Source organism: Aethalodelphis obliquidens, unplaced genomic scaffold (assembly GCF_003676395.1).
Source record: "Aethalodelphis obliquidens isolate GAN/ISIS:26980383/991018 unplaced genomic scaffold, ASM367639v1 scaffold4, whole genome shotgun sequence".
Classification (NCBI taxonomy): Eukaryota; Metazoa; Chordata; class Mammalia; order Artiodactyla; family Delphinidae; genus Aethalodelphis; species Aethalodelphis obliquidens.
In genome coordinates, this window is record NW_020837948.1 from 69171524 (window position 1) to 69189548 (window position 18025).

An 18025-nucleotide genomic window follows, 5' to 3' on the forward strand; every position below is an offset into this window, starting at 1 on the left:
CATACTTACCTTTTAATCTTCACAACAACCATATAAAGTAGGCCAGATTATAATCCCCATTCTACAAATTATAAAGCCATCCCTCAGAAGTAAAGTAACTTGTCCAAAGGACAAGAGGAACTACTGGAATCAGAACCCGGATCTGCCTTAACTCTGGAAGTTATGCCATGTCCAAAATTAGATGTTGCTCTTACTTCATATGGCATATACAATGTGTACATCATATAGAAGGATAAAAATAGCAACTGCAGGCCAGTCTAATACCTCTTTCACATTGCATCCACTAGGCCACAGTGTACTCTCTGCTGATAAGAGAATCTATGAAATACTTCCTGTGTGTCTAAATATACCAAAACTTTAATATTACCTCTGTATATCATGGATTTAATTTAGTATTTATTTTCCTAATAAATTTCTACCCTACTACTCAGTTAGCAATAGCAATGAAAATAAATGCTTTACTATTAAGCATACAAACCAGAACTATTAACCAACACTCAAATACATATACATTAATTACAGCCTAATGGTAATTAATTTTCAGACTGTTGACTGTGAAGTATTACAAGAGTCTGAAGTGCCTATGAATTACCAAAGAATGATTAAATCATGTGAAATAATTTTAGAGTTAAATGTATTTTTACTGTAATCTAAATTCTTGAAAAATTGGCAATCTACGTATGGTATATGGAATAAATCTTTTTTTTTTTTTTAAGGTTGCACCACGCGCATGCTGGATCTTAGTTCCCTGACCAGGGATTGAGCCCATGCCCCCTGCACTGGGAGCATGGAGTTTTAACCACTGAACCACCAGGGAAGTCCCGGGATAAATCTTCATTTAAAGGGTTTTCATTAATCAGAATACACTAACTTTTGGCTATAAGCAGTAACAGAGTTTACTCTAATTCTTCTGAACTACAAAAGCTTTTAAGTATTATGAATATTAGAGAAGTTGTTTAACATAAATATCAATGAACACAGTTATCTGTTCCCTTAAAACCAATTTGAATACGTTATCTATAAAGATGGCTGTACCCCCAATGAAAAGACATTGCTTTAACATTATTTAAAAAGCATTTTATCCAGTATTTAGACATGTGTTTATGGTACTAAGAGTTCTGTGTAAAGCAAGACACAGCTTCTGTTCACAATGAACTTATAATGAAGATAACTTTGTTTCTTAGGCTATCAAATTTTGGTGATGAAAATTAACATTTACCAAGGGCCAACTACTGTTAGACACCATTATCATTTAACACCATAATCACAACAACTTGAATGGATATGCTACTATTAGCTAATTTTATAGATGAGGAAACTGACTTAAATAACTTGCCAAGGTACATACACTCAATAAGATTGAGAACTGAGATTTAAACCCAGGTTTGTACGACTCCAAAGTTTATGCTCTTGAAACTAATTTAAAGATATCAACATTAAACTAATTATATAAAGCACATCTTAAGGACTATATTCAAAGGTATGCTCTACTTGGGAAAATTAACTAGAAGAAGAAAAAACTTGAAAAGATGGCATTTCAAATAACATTAAGCTATTTTATTTTTAGTACTGAACAGTTTTTCAAAACTGTATAAATTACCACCGTTTTATTAATAAGAGCTGAGAAAGACAAAAATGGCCCATATCTTGTCTAAAGACACCTAAGTAAATTAATGCTTGCATTACAACACAGAAGTCTCTAATGGTTGATAATAACTTAGTCTATTCTTCCCCCCACCCCACCCCGGCCATGCCACATGGCTTGTGGGATCTTAGTTCCCCAACCAAGGATTGAACCTGGGCCCTGGCAATGAAAGCACCAAGTTCTAACCACTGGAACGCCAGGGAATTCCCAGTTCTTAAAAAAATAAATAAGTATTTAAAAAGAAGCCTTTATCCTATTGTAAACATGATCATATATACTTTCTATAAATGTATATATTTAGAATATTTCTTTAAAAATAAAAAGTCATACCTTTGCAAAGAGCAAATTAAGCTGCTTCCCTGATCCGTGGTACCCGCCCTGGGAAAGGAACAGTTTAACCTGTTCTTGAACCTGCTCTTCATCTAAGTGCCAGCAGTTTTCATCATCTATACTAGCACCTGCTGTTGGATCAGGAGCACCTAGAAATAGAAAGAAAAAAATAACACATATGCTAGGAAAAACGCTGGGCTAAAAGGGCTCTGATAATAAACTTGAAAAGAATTAAGATTCTGTATTTTTTGCCTAAACACTTTTTAATCCAATCTCAATTTCAATATACATACAAATGTATGACCGAAAATAAATGTAAAAATTATTCTTTTATTGCCAGAACTTTGCTGATTTGTGCTAGGCCAAACGGCGATGACTTTAGAGCTGAGATGTTTCCCTTTTTTAAGATCAGAGACTATACCTTTGGAGATGAGTTTACAGGTTCCCTAAAGAAAAAAAAAATTCACAAAAATGTCTCATTGTAAATATGTGATGTTTATAAAAGCTCTACTGTGTAGGACACGTTAGTAAAATGCTTTTCAGAGACATCAGAAAAATATGAAACAAAGTAAACTCAGCAGCGTATTTCTCTTTACTATGTTAATTCAAGAAGCTTTCACCATTATCTGCTGCTGTATAAACTACATGCTGACATAAGTCTTTAGTTGCAGAAAACCAAAGATTAAAAAGGGAAATCAAGCCACATGGGAACAGGCAGTGCAGCTGTTGTACTAAACCAGGTTGTAGTATCACCTTGCCAAAACTGCGTAAATATTTTATTGCTGAAGTACGCATAAAAGAGAACAGCTATGTAACAAGCCCTGTGTGTAGACTACCTTAGAAACTCAAAAATTACCCAGATATTTAGGCAGGTGAAAATTGTTTCATTATTTATTAATAAAATAAAATAAAATGGTATTTAAGGCCTAAGATTCGTAAGTAATACAAAAACTAAATCTAAAATCTCTTCTCAATAGTGTTTCATTGCCTTATCAACCCTTAAAAAAATACATGTGTAGGTGTGGTTCTACACTTCTTTTCTTTTAATGATCTAATGCAGACTCAACTGGCGGGGGAAATAATCACTAACATGTGCTTAGAACCAGGGTCCATTAATCCCTAGGAGGAAGACAATGGGTCTGTGAACCTCCCTGAAAAAATGTGCTTTCATTCATTCAGCCGACATATTTACTGAGTGAGTGCCCTCTGCTAGACTTGGGGATGGACTGGGGTACAAAAGAGAATTCCTCTCCTCACAGAATTTACCACCTAGTTCAGTGGCTTTCAAACTTTTTTGACTGAGACCCACAATAAGAAATATAATTTATATCATACTCAATACATCTGTGTATCTGCACACTTATATGATCACACCTATTTATTAATCTGAAGCAAAGGTATGATGAAAAAATACCCTTATTGTAAGTGAAGAGGTCTGATATTTTCTATACTATTTCATTTTTTTTAAAGGCTTGTCATAATTTTTAAAACTGATTTCATAATGTATAATGGGTTGCAATCCACTATATGAGAAACACTGTTTTAAGTATGTGAAATAAATATCAAATGTAATAATCACACATACAAATATATAATAATAAATGAACTAATTGTTTATAGAAGAGGACAAAGTGCCAGGAGATCGTATCAGAGAGCTCTGACCCGGCCTTGAATTGGCAGAATAAGCATACCTTGAGGAAATGGAATTTGAGCTGAGATCTGCCTTAAATAGATTAGAAGATAAATTAAGGCAGGAAAAGGAAGCACTGGGTCTGCATGTGAGACTAAGAGCTTAGGCAGAGGTCTCAGGCATAAAGGAACATGGTACGTGGATGAAACAAAAGATAGTCCATGTCCATGCAACTCAAAAGTAGATGATAAGGAAGAAGAGCAATACAAGGCAACTCTGGGGAAGAGAAGGGACAACTCTTGCCAGGCCAGAGAGCCCCGACAAGTGAGGAGCTTAGTTTTTCTCCCTAAAAGTAATGAATGGGAATTCACGACAAGGTTATCCGAAGTGGAAGAATGGAATACTCTTCAGTGAGAACAGAACATCAGTGAGAACAGAAATGGAGAACCTGACAGAAATTTAGGATATAAAAGCAAAAGGACTTGGTGAAGAAGTAGATACATGAGATATGGGCGATCAGGGGGCTGAGAGAGACATGGTTTTCTGGATTAAACAACTGGACGAAATACTGGACAACTCACTGACACACAGACCACCAGAGCAGGATCAGTTTTGGGGGAGGGAGGGGCACTGTTTAGATCATAAGCTCAATTTTATTTTTATTATTATTATTTCTTTAAAAAAATTTTTGGCCGCACCGCGCAGAATGCAGGATATTAGTTCCCTGACCAGGGATTGAACCCACACTCCCTACAGTGGAAATGTGGAGTCTTAACCACTGCACTGCCAGGAAAGTCCATGAGTTCAGTTTTAGACATGGTGAATTTCAAGTACCTCTGAGATAGCTGGTCAAGAAGAGGGGACAGGATTTCAAGTAGGGAGCTGGATATACTATGGGACGCAATACAGGGTAAAGAGAGCGTCTAAGATGGAACCCTAAGGAAGGCCAACACTTAAAGGCTGGGCAAGAGAATGAGGAAGGATAGCAACGGGAACGAGTAGCCTATTAGGAAGAGCAGGAGAGACTGGCTCTTCCAGAAGGCAGAGAAAGCTGTTCCAAGTAGGGAGTAGGCAAGTAGGGAGTTATTTAAGCTACCAGAGAGCAAGGATTATATCTGCCCTGTTCACCACTGCCTCCTAACACCTAGCCGGCGTTTGCCATTATCAGGCAATCAAGTACTGGGAGGAACGGGGGAAAAGAGGGAGAGAGAAAGGCATAAATACATTCCACCCCTAACAAGAAAAGGAACCCTAACAGAAAGGAACCACTGCTAAAGTATCCTCACATGCTCTATCTCATTTTCTTCTCACAATGTCCCCTGGAGGTGAGTATAGCTATGATCCCCTTTCTACAGAAGGAGAAACAGGTTCAGAGTGGTTATGACGTGTCCACAGCCACAATGCCAAATCCGGTCTCCCATTTCTCTCCCCTGCTGAAGAATATATCCCAGAACCTTGGAGCTCAAGTTTAACCCTGAAGGTATCAAGGCAGCAGTAGTCAAGTCAACTGTAAATCAAAGATAAATTTAAGGAAGGATACTGAGATCTGTTAGTGTGTTTCTTTTTTACAGGAAAATTTAAGGACACACAACGTCGTGAAGAGTTAACTAACCACTGGGGTTACATCTGTAACCCCTAATCTAGCTCATCCCTTTGATTCTAGAGAAAGACAGACACAGACACAGACTCACAGACACAGACACACAACTGCACAAAGACAGGCCTCCACTTCCTCAACCTTAAACTTCTATAATGTAGGAATAAAAAATTAAGTAATCAGTTGAAAAATAAAACATAAATTTACTCTAAACACAACTCAACATTTTAGGAATAAAGACATGTACACTGTACATTATAGAACAGGAAATTAATGTCCACAACAACAACCCCCTCGCAAAAGAGCAAATTTATTTATTAAACTTTTTTTTTTTTAATTTATTTTTGGCTGTGTTGGGTCTTTGTTGCTGTGTGCGGGCTTTCTCTAGTTGAGGCGAGCGGGAGCTACTCCTCGCCGCGGTGTGCGGGCCTCCCACTGCAGTGGCCTCTCTCGTTGCGGAGCACAGGCTCCAGGAGCACGGGCTTCAGTAGTTGTGGCTCGCACAGGCTCAGCAGCTGTGGCGCACGGGCCCAGTTGCTCCGTGGCATGTGGGATCCTCCCGGACCAGGGATCAAATCCATGTCCCCTGCACTGGCAGGCAGATTCCCAACCACTGCGCCACCAGGGGAGTCCTATTTATTAAACTTTAATTCCCAAGTTTAAACACTTAAATGCTAACATGTCTTGATTACATGCAGTAAAGTATTGCCCAAGCCCTGTATAAAATGTAGATTTGCAAAATTTATTTCTACTTGTTAACAGCTGTCTATAATCAAAGACAAACCTCTCAGCATTTAGCTTTGAGGAAGGTATGCAAAGAGAATCATAATTCATGTATTTATACATTTGCTATTAGATATTCCCCCAGTTGGGCAGGAACCAGAACCTGTGTATGTAAATTAAATGATCCATTAAAGTGTTTTAAAACCTATCATATTTTTTAACCCTTATTTATATTTATAATTATAAATGCTACAACTTTTAGAAGTGTATAATTAATCTTTGTGAGCATTTTATTACTGAGGCTTACCTCTTCAAAGTTTCAAGCCTTCAGGGAAAGTGAAATTATCTGTTGAAAAAAGTGAAACAGTTTGTCTCTCACTCCCAGCTAGGGTGTGTGGATTTGATTCACCCTCCTACCTTGCTTACATAATGCCATAGGAGAAGAGCAAAGGAGAGTTCAGAGACAAGAAGGACTACTGTCCAAGTCTTTGGCTTTCCCTGCCTGCTACTTGATTTGGTTCAGATTTAGTTTTGATTTACCCCAATATCAAAAACTCTTACCCCAGCGGTTCCCCAAATTAGGAGTATATCAAAACTCCTGAGGCACACCGTGAAAAATAGATGTTTAGGCACCACTTCAGACCTACTGAATCAGAATCTTTGCCACAGATAAAAAGGCAGGGGCAATGGGGGTGGGGAGTGTGGCTGGGAAACACTAGTCTATATTTGGAGAGAATCTTAAACATGGTGGCACATTTTGGATCTTACTTTTGAAAAGTATTCAGGGTTCTAAGTCATCAGACAGATGCCTCTCCAGCGTACTGACTGAAGTAAATTTAGGACATATTGACTGAGATATCTGTCTCTTGTCACAAAAACAGTCACTTCTAAGCACTGGGCAACACCAAATCATTCTGCAAATTTTAAACTGAGATATTAAGACATGTTCACAACTGGCTTATACTATGTTTGGTATGTGGAATTATCCACAGCTTTGGGTTCTAACGGGGAACTTAAAGCTTTCTTTTTTCTTAAACTGCTGGAAAACAAATTCAAACAAGAAGCGAAAGGCTTTAGTTTACATCTTCATGCTTTAGTAACACTGTTGTCTAAATAATGCTTTAAGCGTTTTATATTTATGTAGCAGTGTTCTTTTTTGTTAAAATTAAATTGTCAAATTCAGTCTACAGAGGCAGAATGCAGGCAGCAGATGTCTACACTGCAGAGGTGATTAATTCAGCCTCTTTTGCAGGACCTATAGAAGAATGCCATCTCCTACAGTTTTAGTGCCTGCTGTTAAAGATAGGAAACATTAAGTCTGTGGCTTACAAAGACACCAGTACACCTGTCTTATAAGCTGAAGGCAAAATCCTGATATCAACCACTGGCACCGAGAGGAAAGGCAAGGCAGCAAACTTTAGAGATTCAGGCTCAGAAAAAAATCTTTCTTTAGAGAGGACAAGAACTAGACCACTGAAAAATAATGTGCATTGAATAAACACACACTTGAGAAAAGCTTTAAATTTTATTCTTACTGAAATCCCCATTTCGAGTTAGTGACTAATGCCTTCATTTCAATATACAATTTTGTGGTGGCTGAAGGAGCCAGATCCTTTATCACCTATTCTCAATGGTCAGTCCACGTAATGCTACTGCCATGGTGCAGTGTGGTGTCCTCTCCAGGAGCTGTTAGAGGACAACCTGTTTTCCTTAGCCTGCAGGCTAATGACAGGGAGCCCTGGCATGTACCAGCCTCTGCTCCCTCAACAAGCCACCTTCCCTTTAGCTAAATTCCAAGGAAATAAGTAGCACGGTAATCAGGATATATCTCAGGGAACTCAAATAGGCCTGTCAGGGTTTACAGCCCTTCCTCTATTCTTTTCCTCTCACCTGACTTTATTACTCATCTCTTATTATCATTTAATTTACTTCAGAAGTTCAATGATATACTTATTCATGTACAGAAATAATCATGTATTTTATATGGATAAAAAGCAATAAAATATTTGTACATTCACTAATCCTCATTTAAAAAATTCAGAGTACTCTGTGCTTAAGAGGTAAGTCATTTTCCATAACTTAGCTAACAAATGTATTAATGTATTAGCAATTACCTGGTACACAAACATAAATAATTAAATGCACAGTTCTCAGTAAGTCTCATTTTTACATAACCTGACTCTTCAGATTTATTAAAAGAGATCTACTATGTTTGCAAGGTTCAAGAATGGTTTGCTCAGAATTTTTTTTTTTTTTTTTTTTTTTGCGGTACGCGGGCCTCTCACTGTTGTGGCCTCTTCCGTTGCGGAGCACAGGCTCCGGACGCGCAGGCTCAGCGGTCATGGCTCACGGGCCCAGCCGCTCCGCGGCAGGTGGGATCTTCCCGGACTGGGGCATGAACCCGTGTCCCCTGCATCAGCAGGCAGACTCTCAACCACTGCGCCACCAGGGAAGCCCCTGCTCAGGTTATTTTTAAAGATGTTTTTTAAAAAAAGTTCACAAATACTTTCCTCAACTGTCTTGAAGACTCACGTCAACTGCCACATCACAATGATGGGCATAACAGCAACTCAGATTTACTCCTTTTTAACCCTCCTAACCTTATGAAATAGGCACTCTTTTCCTAACCACGTTTTACAAATAAGAAAACAAAGCCCTGAAGAGATTCAGTTCCTCGCCTCCACTCAAAGAGCTGGAAAGCAAAGGGACCAGAATTCTAATGTAGGCTGTCTAACTTCTAAACTCTTAAACACTCTGAATACTCTTACAGTGGGAGTTAAGAGAAACCTACAGGGAGGGAGATGGGAATAATAAGCTCATCTAGCCAACATGGAGACTTAGGATCAGTTAAAGGAGACAGGGATGGCAACGAAACTGATCACAGCTGGTAACAATTTGAAGATTATGAGAGTTGGGGTAGTGTCAGAGATGGCTATAGGGTGTGAGGGAAGGCAAGATTTGGAGGTGAAAAGAGAAAGGATAAAGGGTATTGGGCTAAAAGTAACTTGGCTGTCTCTGCATTACCCTATCAAATACATGATGCGTCAGAGGTGTGACTCCTCCCAATTAGGAGACAGAAGTCCTAAGATTACTTCTCATTTGCTAAAATGTTTTTTCATGTGAAGATGATCATGTGTACATGATTGTATATTTCAACGATTTTTTAGAACAAAATAAAAATCATATTATGGAAACATCAAGTTCTAATTAAAACTTAAGGGAAAAACTGGTAATTTTTGGAGGGAAATTTGGCAGCAATTACAAAACCCAAAATGCCGATACCAACTGTTCTGGCATTTCTACTACTAAGAATCTATTCCTCAAAAGCATTTGCACAAATCCACACATACACAAAGAATGGTCACAGCAGCACTGCACATAGTAGGAAAAAAATGAAAACAACTTCAAAATCCTTCAGTATGTTAATGATTAAATATATCCAGAGTATGTAATACTACATGCAACACTTAACACAGTACAAGACCTATTTGTACTAACAAGAGAAGATATTCATGATATATTAAAAGAAAAAAGAAACTGCAAAAAATAAGTTTTTAAAATTGTTTTTTAAAAATTGCATACATGTGTGCACAAAGAAAACTTGCCTCTGAAGACTCTAAACCACACTGTCAGCCATGGTTGCCAGGGAATAAGGGGGCTACTGGAGACTAAGGCAGGGGAGCTGGTGGGAGCCAGTGAGTTCTTGTCTTTTTATCTTCAGATACTTCTATACTTCCATACATCTTTTCAACATGCAGTCTTCTTTTTCTTTTTTTTACTTTTAAGTTTCACACTACCGTACTTTGAGATAGCACATTTAAAGCAACTTTAATTCTGTCCTATAGATAGATTTGCTAATTACATTGACCACCAGTAGTAGGTCATACCTTTGTTTCACCAACTGTCAACACCAGAACGGTCTACGATAGAAAGGATAATGCCTGTAATAACAAAATTATCTCCCTAGGATAACTGCACAAACTGATTGCTAATGCAAGCCCAATTACAAGGACTATGACCCTCGACAGAGAAACAAAATGAAGAGAGATGTGACATGAGGCCTCCATCAAACAACTCCAACTGTCACTCACTGCTAGATTTGGAACACGTTATGTGTACAAGAATAAATCTCCAGGTTCTTACCAAGAACAAAATGGAATAAAAAAATGATACGGTTACTTTTTTTTAAAAGTATAGCTGGCTTCCCTGTTGGTGCAGTGGTTGAGACTCTGCCTGCCGATGCAGGGGACACGGGTTCGTGCCCCGGTCTGGGAAGATCCCACATGCCACGAAGCAGCTGGGCCCGTGAGCCATGGCCGCTGAGCCTGTGCGTCCGCAGCCTGTGCTCCGCAACGGGAGAGGCCACAACAGTGAAAGGCCCGCATACCACAAAAAAAAAAAAAAGTATAGCTGATTTACAGTATTATATTAGTTTTAGGTGTACAGCATAGTGGTTCAGTATTTTTACAGATTACACTCCGTCAAAGGTTATTATAAGATAATGGCTATAAATTTTCTGTGCTATATACAATATATCCCTGTTGCTTATCTATTTTATACACAGTAGTTTATATCTCTTAATCTCATACCCTTAATTTACCCCTCCCTTCCTTCTCTCACCCCTCTGGTAACACTAATTTGTTTTCTGTGTCCGTAAGTCTGTTTCTGTTTTGCTACATACATTTGTTTTTATTATTTTTTAGATTCCACATATCAGTGATATCATATAGTATTTGTCCTTCCCTGTCTGACTTATTTCACTGAGCATAATAGTCTCTAGGTCCATCCATGTTGCTACAAGTGGCAAAATTTCATTCTTTTATATGGCCAAGTAGTATTCCACTGCATTTATATACCACTTCTTAACTATTTGTCAGTTGATGAACACTTGGGTTGCTTCCACATCTTGGCTATTCTAGATAAATAGTGCTGCTATGAACACTGGGGTGCAAGTATCTTTTAGAATTACTGTTTTCATTTTTACTGCATAAATATTCAGGAGTGGATCATATGTTAATTCTATTTTTTTTTTAATATTTATTTATTTAGGCTGTGCTGGGTCTTAGCTCCGGCATGAAGGATCTTTTTTAGTTGTGGCATGTGGACTCTTAGTTGTGGCATACATGTGGGATCTAGTTCCCTGACCAGGGATTGAACCCAGGCCCCCTGTATTGGGAGTGTGAAGTCTTAGCCACTGGACCACCAGGGAAGTCCTGTTACTTCTATTTTTAGTGTTTTTTTTTTTTTGGAGGAACCTCCATACTGTTTTCCACAGTGGTTGCAATAATTTACATTCCCACCATCAGTGTATGAGGGTCCCCTTTTCTCCACATCCTCTCCAACATTTGTTATTTGTAGACTTTTTGATGACTGTCACTCTGACAGGAGTGAGGTGATATCTCATTGTTGTTTTAATTTGCATTTCTCTAATAATTAGTGATGTTGACCATCTTTTCATGTGTCTATTAGCCATCTGTATGTCTTCTTTGAAAAAAATGTCTATTCAGGTCTTTGCCCATTTTTTGATTGGGTTATTTTTTTTTGATATTGAGTTGCATGAGCTGTTTGTATATTTTAGATATTAATCCCTTGTCGGTCATGTCATTTGCAAATATTTTCTCCCATTCTGTAGGCTGTCTTATCGTTTTGTCAATGGTTTCCTTTGCTGTGCAAAAGCTTCGAAGTTTAATTAGGTCCTAGCTGTTTATTTTTGCTTTTATTTCTTTTGACTTAGAAGACAGATCCAAAAAAATATTGCCATGATTTATGTCAAGGAGTGTTCTGCCTATATTCTCTTCTAGAAGTTTTATGGTTTCAAGAGCTTACATTTAAGTCTTTAATCCATTTTGAATTTATTTTTGTTTATGGTGGGAGGAAATGTTCTAATCTCTGTTTCACATGTGGCTGTCCAGCTTTCCCAGAACCACATGTTGAAGAGACTGTCTTTTGTCCATTGTATATTCTTGCCCCTTTTGTTGGAGATTAATTGACCATAGGTGTGTGAATTTATTTCTGGGCTCTCTATTCTGTTCCACTGACCTGTGTGTCTGGTTTCTGTACCAGTACCATGCTGTTTTGATTACTGTAGCTTTGTAGTATAGTTTGAAGTGTGGGAGGGTGATAGCTCCAGCTTTGTTCTTTTCTCTCAAGATTGCTTTGGCAATTCTGGGTCTTTTGTGGTTCCATATGAATTTTAGGATTTTTTGTCCTAGTTTTGTGGAAAATGTCATGGGTATTTTGATAGAGATTCCATCAAATCTGTAGATTGCTTTGGGTGGTATAGCCATTTTAACAATATTAATTCTTCCAATTCAAGAGCATGAGATATCTTTCCATTTCTTTGTATCATCTTCAATTTTCTTCATCAGTGTTTTATTGTTTTCAGAGTATAGGTCTTTCACCTACTTGGTTAAGTTTATTCCTAAGTATTTTACTCTTTTTGATGCCATTTTTAACAGGTCTTTTTTCTACATTTTTTTTCTGATATTTCATTGTTAGTGTATAGAAATGCAACAGATTTCTGTATATTAACCTTGCATCCTACAACTTTACTGAATTCATTTACCAGTTTTTGGGTGAAGACTTTAGGGCTTTCTCTGCAAATAATGACAGTTTTACTTCTTCCCTTTCAATCTGGATGCCTTTTATTTGGTTTTCTTGTCTGATTGCTGTGGCTAGGTCTTCCAATACTGTGTCAAATAGAAGTGGTGAGAGTGGGCATCCTTGTCTTGTTCCTGAATTTGGAAGAAAGGCTTTCAGCTTTTCACCACTGAGTATGATTTTAGCTATGGGTTTCTCATAAATGGCCTTTACTACATAATAAAGGACACTGTTACTTTTTGTTTAACAAACTGTGAGTGCCCATTACTTTTTTTTAATTTTTAAATTTTTATTTATTTACTTATTTTTGGAGTATAGTTGCTTCCACAATGTTGTGTTGGCTTCTACTGCACAGCAAAAGGAATCAGTCATACATATACATATATCCCCTCCCTTTTGGATTACCCTCCCATTTAGGATACTACAGTTCATTAAGTAGAGTTCCCTCTGCTACACAGTATGTTCCCATCAGTTGTCTATTTTATACATAGTACCAATAGTGTATATCTGTCAATCCCAATCTCCCAGTTCCTCCCAACCTCCCCCTTTCCCCCTTGGTATCCATACAACATTTGTTCTCTAGGTCTGTGTCTCTATTTCTGCTTGGCAAATAAGGTCATCTATGCCATTTTTTAAAATTCCACATATGCGTTAATATATGATATTTGTTTTTCTCTTTCTGACTTACTTCACTCTGTATAACACTCGCTAGGTCCATCCATGTCTCTACAAATAACCCAATTTCATTCCTTTTAATGGCTGAGTAATATTCCTTTGTATATATGTACCACATCTTCTTTATCCATTAATCTGTCGATGGGCATTTAGGTTGCTTCCATGTCCTGGCTATTGTAAGTAGTGCTACTACGAATACCAGGGTGCACGGGTCTTTCTGTATTATGGTTTTCTCTGGGTATATGCGCAGTAGTGGGATTGCTGGGTCGCACAGTAGTTCCATTTTTAGAATTTGAAGGAATCTCCATACTGTTTTCCATAGTGGCTGTATCACTTTACATTCCCACCAACAGTGTAAGAGGGTTCCCTTTTCTCCACACCCTCTCCAGCATTTATTGTTTATAGATTTTTTGATGATGGCCATTCTGACTGGTGTGAGGTGATGCCTCATTGTAGTTTTGATTTGCATTTCTCTAATAATTAGTGATGTTGAGCATCTTTTCATGTGCCTCTTGGCCATCTGTATGTCTTCTTTGGAGAAATGTCTACTTATAGGTCTTCTGCCCATTTTTGGATTGGGTTGTTTGTTTTTTTGATATTGAGCTGCATGAGCTGCTTGTAAATTTTGGAGCTTAATCCTTTGCCCGTTGCTTCATTTGCAAATATTTTCTCCCATTCTGAGGGCTGTCTTTTTGTCTTGTCTATGGTTTCCTTTGCTGTGCAAAAGCTTTTAAGTTTCATTAGGTCCTATTTGTTTATTTTTGTTTTTATTTTCATTACTCTAGGAGGTGGGTCAAAAAAGATCTTGCTGTGATTTGTGTCGAAGAGTGTTCTGCCTATGTTTTCATCTAAGAGTTTTACAGTGTCTGGCCTTACATTTAGGTCTTTAATCCATTTTCAGTTTATTTTTTGTGTATGGTGTTAGGAAGTGTTCTACTTTCATTCTTTTACATGTAGCTGTCCAGTTTTCCCAGCACCACTTATTGAAGAGACTGTCATTTCTCCACTGTGTATTTTTGCCTCCTTTGTCATAGATTAGGTGACCACAGGCGTGCGGATTTATCTCTGGGCTTTCTATCCTGTTCCATTGATCTATATTTCTGTTTTTGTGCCAGTACTATACTGCCTTGATTACTGTAGCTTTGTAGTATAGTCTGAAGTCAGGGAGCCTGATTCCTCCAGCTCCATTTTTCTTTCTCAAGATTGCTTTGGCTATTGGGGTCTTTTGTGTTTCCATACAAATTGTAAAAAATTTTTTGTTCTAGTTCTGTGAAAAATGCCGTTGGTAATTTGATAGGTATTGCTTTGAATCTGCAGACTGTTTGGATAGAACAGTCATTTTCAAAATATTGATTCTTCCAGAGCTTCCCCAGTGGTGCAGTGGTTGAGAGTCCGCCTGCCGGTGCAGGGGACACGAGTTCGATCCCTGGTCCGGGGGGATCCCACACGCCATGGGGTGGCTGGGTCCGTGCGCCACAACTACTGAGCCTGCACTCTAGAGCTCGCAAGCCACAACTGCTGTGCCCGCGCACCACAACTACTGAGGCTGCATGCCATGACTGCTGGGGCCCGCGTGCCTAGAGCCCATGCTCTGCAGCAGGAGGGGCCACGGTGGTGGGAGGCCTGCGCACCGCAACCAGAGAAAGCCCACGTGCAGCAAAAAAGACCCGGTGCAGCCAAAAATGAATAAATAAAATAAATTTTAAAAATATATATTGATTCTTCCAATCCAAGAACATGGTATATCTCTCCAACTGTTTGTGTTGTCTTTGATTTCTTTCATCAGTATCTTAATAGTTTTCTGCATACAGGTCTTTTGCCCCCTTAGTTAAGGTTTATTCCTTGGTATTTTATTCTTTTTGTTGCTATGGTAAATGGGATTGTTTCCTTAATTTCTTTCTCTGATCTTCCGTTGTTAGTACATAGGAATGCAAGAGATTTCTGTGTATTAATTTTGTATCATGCAACTTTACTAAATTCATTGATTAGCTCTAGTAGTTTTCTGGTGGCATCTTTAGGACTTTTCTATGTATAGTATCATGTCATCTGCAAACAGTGACAGTTTTACTTCTTCATTTCCAATTTGGATTCCTTTTATTTCATTTACTTCTCTGATTGCCGTGGCTAGGCCTTCCAAAACTATGTTGAATAATAGTGGCAAGAGTGGACACCCTTGTCTTGTTCCTGATCTTAGAGGAAATGCTTTCAGTTTTTCACCATTGAGAATGATGTTTGCTGTGGGTTTGTCATATATGGCCTTTATTATGTTGAGGTAGTTTCCCTCTATGCCCACTTTCTGGAGAGTTTGTATCATAAAAGGGTGTTGAATTTTGTTGAATTTTCAAAAGCTTTTTCTGCATCTATTGAGATGATCATATGGTTTTTATTCTTCAATTTGTTAATATGGTGTATCACATTGATTTGCATATATTGAAGAATCCTTGCATCCCTGGGATAAATCCCACTTGATCATGGTGTATGATCCTCTTAACGTGTTGTTGGATTTAACGTGTTGCTAGTATTTTGTTGAGGATTTTTGCATCTATGCTCATCGGTGATATTGGCCTGTAGTTTTCCTTTTTGTGACATCTTTGTCTGGTTTTGGTGATGGTGATGGTGATGGTGGCCTCGTAGAATGAACTGGGAGTGTTCCTTCCTCTGCAGTTTTTTGGAAGAGTTTGAGAAGGACAGGTGTTAGCTCTTCTCTAAATGTCTGATAGACTTCACCTGTGAAGCCATCTGGTCCTGGGCTTTTTTGGGGGGGCTGCGTTGGGTCTTCGTTGCTGCACGAGGGCCTTCTTCTAGTTGCGGCAAGCGGAGGCTACTCTTTGTTGCGGTGTGCAGGCTTCTTATTGCAGTGTGTGGGCTTCTCATTGCGGTGGCATCTCTTGTTGCAGAGCACGGGCTCTAGGCGCACGAGCTTCAGTAGTTGTGGCACACAGCCTAAGTAGTTGTGGCTCACAGGCTCTAGAGAGCAGGCTCAGTAGTTGTGGCGCACGGGCTTAGTTGCTCCGCGCCATGGGGGATCTTCCCAGACCAGGTCTCAAACCCGTGTCCTCTGTACTGGCAGGCAGATTCTTAACACTGTGCCCCCAGGGAAGTCCCAGTGTGCCCATTACTTTCTTAAATATTGTCCTTAGGGAGGCTGGCAAAATACACAGGTCATAGTTTCAGCCCTGATGGAGCTTATAATCAAGTAAACATAAGCTATACAACAGACATGGGATGGCTGAATAGATTTGCTTGTTTGGTAATATCTGGAAGAGACTGAATAGACATACATATGATGGCTGGGACACAGAAGCATTCGAAGGCTAAATTAAGCAGGACAGGCAAGCATGAATGGAATTTACAGTGGTAGTTTTATAAGAACCATCCTCAAACAAATTGAAATGTCTGATGAAAGAACAACACTCAAATGCACACTTGGGTAGAACTACAAGAGGTACATCTTTGGAGTATGGATCCTAGGTGCCTCCTGTGTCTCTGTAAAAAATACAATCACCAAAGAGTCACAGAATTGGGAGTGGAAAACATCTTAGATGTCATGTGTCCACCCTCACCTGACATGAATACAACTGACCCTTAAACAACTGGGTTTGAATTACATGGGTCCACTTAGACGGACTTTTTTTTTCAATAGTAAATACTACAGTACTACATAATCCCCAGTTGAATCCACAGACATGGAACTGCAGATACAGAAGAACTGTGGGCATGAGGAACCACAGGTATAGAGGACCGCAGGTACCCAGGACCGAATGACTATAAGTTACACGTGGAATTTCAACTGTGCAGACGGTTGATGCCCCTAACCCCCAAGTTGCTCCTGGGTCAACTTTACATCCCTTCTACATCTGGCTAACTGAGATGGTATCACTGGACACATGACACTGAAGTGAGGGATGAATCTAGCCTACTTTTGGGATTGACTCAAGCTCTGGGAGTAGAAGGGCCACAGAAATGACACCCTTTCCCTCTGTTCCAAGCAGAGACCAATGCCACAGTTTCCACTCCATCTGTCCCTTTTTGTTGTAGTTTGCCCAGTACAGGCTATCCCATAGGGAGGTCACTAAAAGAAAGAGCAAAAGGAAAAAAGTAGAAGAGGAGGAAATATGTGCCAGACAGTCAGAGCACAGCAAGCTGACCTACAACTCAATTATCATCCATCCCCCAATTGGTTTCTTCCCTCTTCTTTTTAACTATGACCACTTACGGGTACCCCAACATAAGGTAAACTCTCTCTTTTCTTTAATATTTTACACATGTATATATTATATGACTAAAATTTTTCCAACGCTGCTAGAGAAGATTATGAGCATTTTAAATATGAAGAAAAAAATGAGTCTCACCCAGGGTCACATAGGTAATACACAGAAGAGACAATGCTGTACTCTAGGCCTCCAGGTTTCAAATTCAATGTTCTGTCCCTACACCACAATTTACTAATTTATAATGCACTCCTTTAATAAGAAGCATAAAAGACCAAAAAAGGCTGAGTTGAATTAATCAAGAGAGTTGGGTTAGCACTAAGAAAACAGTAAATTTCCAAATAAATACTTAGCAAAGACAATAGCTTTTTCTTAACAATATGGAAGCTAGAAAGTTTTTTGGGTTTGTTTTGTTTTGTTTTGTTTTTTGCGGTATGCGGGCCTCTCACTGTTGTGGCCTCTCCCATTGCAGAGCACAGGCTCCAGACGTGCAGGCTCAGCGGCCATGGCTCACGGGCCCAAGCGCTCCGCAGCATGTGGGATCTTCCCGGCACGAACCCATGTCCCCTGCATCGGCAGGCGGACTCTCAACCACTGCGCCACCAGGGAAGCCC

At 39.0% G+C, this 18025-nt stretch overlaps 1 protein-coding gene across 1 annotated transcript in view; it reads right to left on the bottom strand.

The window, feature by feature from the left end:
* Positions 1-18025, bottom strand: part of ZSWIM6 (zinc finger SWIM-type containing 6) — a 204958-nt gene that overhangs the window by 55227 nt on the left and 131706 nt on the right. The window contains exon 4 of the mRNA XM_027101263.1: positions 1976-2124. Coding sequence (XP_026957064.1) covers positions 1976-2124 — 149 coding nt within the window. The remainder of the gene's footprint in view (positions 1-1975; positions 2125-18025) is intronic.